Source organism: Mizuhopecten yessoensis, unplaced genomic scaffold (genome assembly GCF_002113885.1).
Source record: "Mizuhopecten yessoensis strain PY_sf001 unplaced genomic scaffold, ASM211388v2 scaffold8557, whole genome shotgun sequence".
Taxonomy (NCBI): domain Eukaryota; kingdom Metazoa; phylum Mollusca; class Bivalvia; order Pectinida; family Pectinidae; genus Mizuhopecten; species Mizuhopecten yessoensis.
The window spans coordinates 197,246-199,702 of NW_018407607.1; the positions used below are offsets into that span (position 1 = coordinate 197,246).

At 38.6% G+C, this 2,457-nt stretch overlaps 1 protein-coding gene across 1 annotated transcript in view; it reads left to right on the forward strand.

Moving 5' to 3' along the window:
• LOC110456187 (guanine nucleotide-binding protein G(o) subunit alpha-like) overlaps positions 1-1,568 on the forward strand; it is a 36,289-nt gene extending 34,721 nt beyond the window's left edge. The window contains exon 9 of the mRNA XM_021506765.1: positions 818-1,568. Coding sequence (XP_021362440.1) covers positions 818-1,008 — 191 coding nt within the window. The 3' untranslated portion in view covers positions 1,009-1,568. The remainder of the gene's footprint in view (positions 1-817) is intronic.
• The last annotated feature ends 889 nt before the right edge of the window (positions 1,569-2,457 follow it).

Genomic DNA, 2,457 nt, shown 5'->3' on the forward strand with positions numbered 1-2,457 from the left:
AGTTGTGTGTTCTATGTTACTGTGTTAGTTCTATGTTACTGTGTGTGTTCTATATTACTGTGTTTGTAATCCGAAGTTGTGTGTTCTATGTTACTGTGTGTTTGTAACCCGAAGTTGTGTGTTCTATGCTACTGTGTTTGTAATCCGAAGTTGTGTTTTCTATGTTACTGTGTGTTTGTAACCCGAAGTTGTGTGTTCTATGTTACTGTGTGTTTGTACCCCGAAGTTGTGTGTTCTATGCTACTGTGTTTGTAATGTGTGTGTTCTATGTTATTGTGTGTTTGTAATCCAAAATTATGTGTTCTATGTTACTGTGTATGTTCTATGTTACTGTGTTTGTAACCCGAAGTTGTGTTTTCTATGTTACTGCGTTAGTTCTATGTTACTGTGTTAGTTTTATGTTACTGTGTTTGTTCTATGTTACTGTGTGTGTTCTATATTACTGTGTTTGTAATCCGAAGTTGTGTTTTCTATGTTACTGTGTTAGTTCTATATTACTGTGTGATGGTAGTCCGTTGTTGTGTGTTTTATGTTACTGTGTGTGTTCTATGTTATTGTGTGTTTGTAATCCGAAATTATGTGTTCTATGTTACTGTGTGTGTTCTATGTTACTGTGTTAGTAATCCGTAGTTGTGTGTTCTATGTTATTGTGTTAGTTCTATGTTACTGTGTTAGTTCTATGTTACTGTGTGTGTTCTGTATTACTGTATGATGGTAATCCGAAGTATTGTGTTCTATGTAACTGTGTTTGTAATCCGAAGTTGTGTGTTCTATGTTACTTTGTGTCTGTTATGCTAATCTGATATTTTATGTTTAGGACCAGACAAGGACGTGGACCAGGCAGCACGCTTCATTCAGAGAGATTTCCAGAATCAGAACCATAATCCGTCCAAGGTGGTATATCCCCATTTCACTACAGCAACCGACACAAGTAATATACAGGTGGTGTTTCAGGTCGTAATGGACTCTATCCTCCGACAAAACCTCAACATCAGCGCCCTCTTATAGCAGGACCTGAAATCCAGCCTCTAGACAAATCATCATCAGCGCGCTTCAATGGCAGGACATGAATCCAGCCGCCGACAAACTTTAACGCGCTCTAATGACATTAAATATGATCTCACAATTTATGTGATGTTCCTAGCCGAATGTGACATTGGGAGCCTCTTTACTGGAATGCCTGTGCTTTATAATTGCTGTGGTTTATTAATGTGTATCGTGAGGCCTCGATTCAATGTAAATATGGCGCCTTCTACAATGTACAGTGTGTATGTGTAATATACATATTGGTTGAATGCATTTTGGTCGTGGTGCAATGCTTTCATACAAATTCATATTGTTAACTAAAACGCGCATTATTATTTCATTTGCATGATGGTGAATATCGTCAGTTAGCCCTGGCGTGGCAGAGTGCTCTCCCGTGTGTTTAAGTGTGGAAGTCTGAAGATCGTTAGAGTTATCTCTCTTTAATAAAGTGAGTTCAGCCTCATACCGTATCACAAAGTAATGCATAATAAAGTGAGGTTTACGCAATAAAAGTCACTGGCAGTGACAATCAATCTATAGCATACCGTTGTTTGTGTTATCAGGTAGGCTATTACATACAGACATAGTTACAGGTAATATCATCAGGTATACTGTTATATATACACACACCGAGATAGACGGTTACATGTAATCTTACGTTATATTCACCGAAACTTCGCTTACTCTCAGAAATATAGCTAGCCTTGCGACAAAGCATGCTTTAAGTACAATCACCCTGACATATCGCTGAAGTATCTCCTTGGTAACTGACTTATCTTTTGTCCGACATATTTAATTAAAGGGTACGAGACTGGTACCAGACCTGATATTCCTCGGCTATCGGCCAGAACCTCGGCTATCTATACATAGTTCTATTACGGCACACTCCTTATACGGCAATGAAACCTTCACAACTAACGTATAGCTGCCTTTAAGATAACGCTAGATTTTCTCCTAAAATCTCGTATCCCACGTTAACGCTCAGATCAAATTTCTCCAGTGAGTTCCTGCTCGTGTCTCCATTTCTCCTGAATGCTCTCCATTAAAGTACCACCGACAACCCTGGGAGAGATTGGCTTGGTCTGCCGTATGATCAAGTCGGAATGTTGTCTAAAGACCTAACTGTTATATCTACAAATGACCATTGCGTTCGTCTCTAAATCAGACAGGCATGTAACATTATCACCAGGCGATATGGACAGGGACTTACATAGGAGTGCAACTATATCATCATGTACTTACGTTGATGGTACAAAAATATACCGACAGAGACAAATATTACACAATGTACCGACATAAACATTGATGATACCACAGTGTACCGACATTAACATTGATGATACCACAGTGTACCTACAAAGACATTGATAATACCACAATGTACCTACATAGACATTGATAATACCACAGTGTACCTACATAGACATTGAT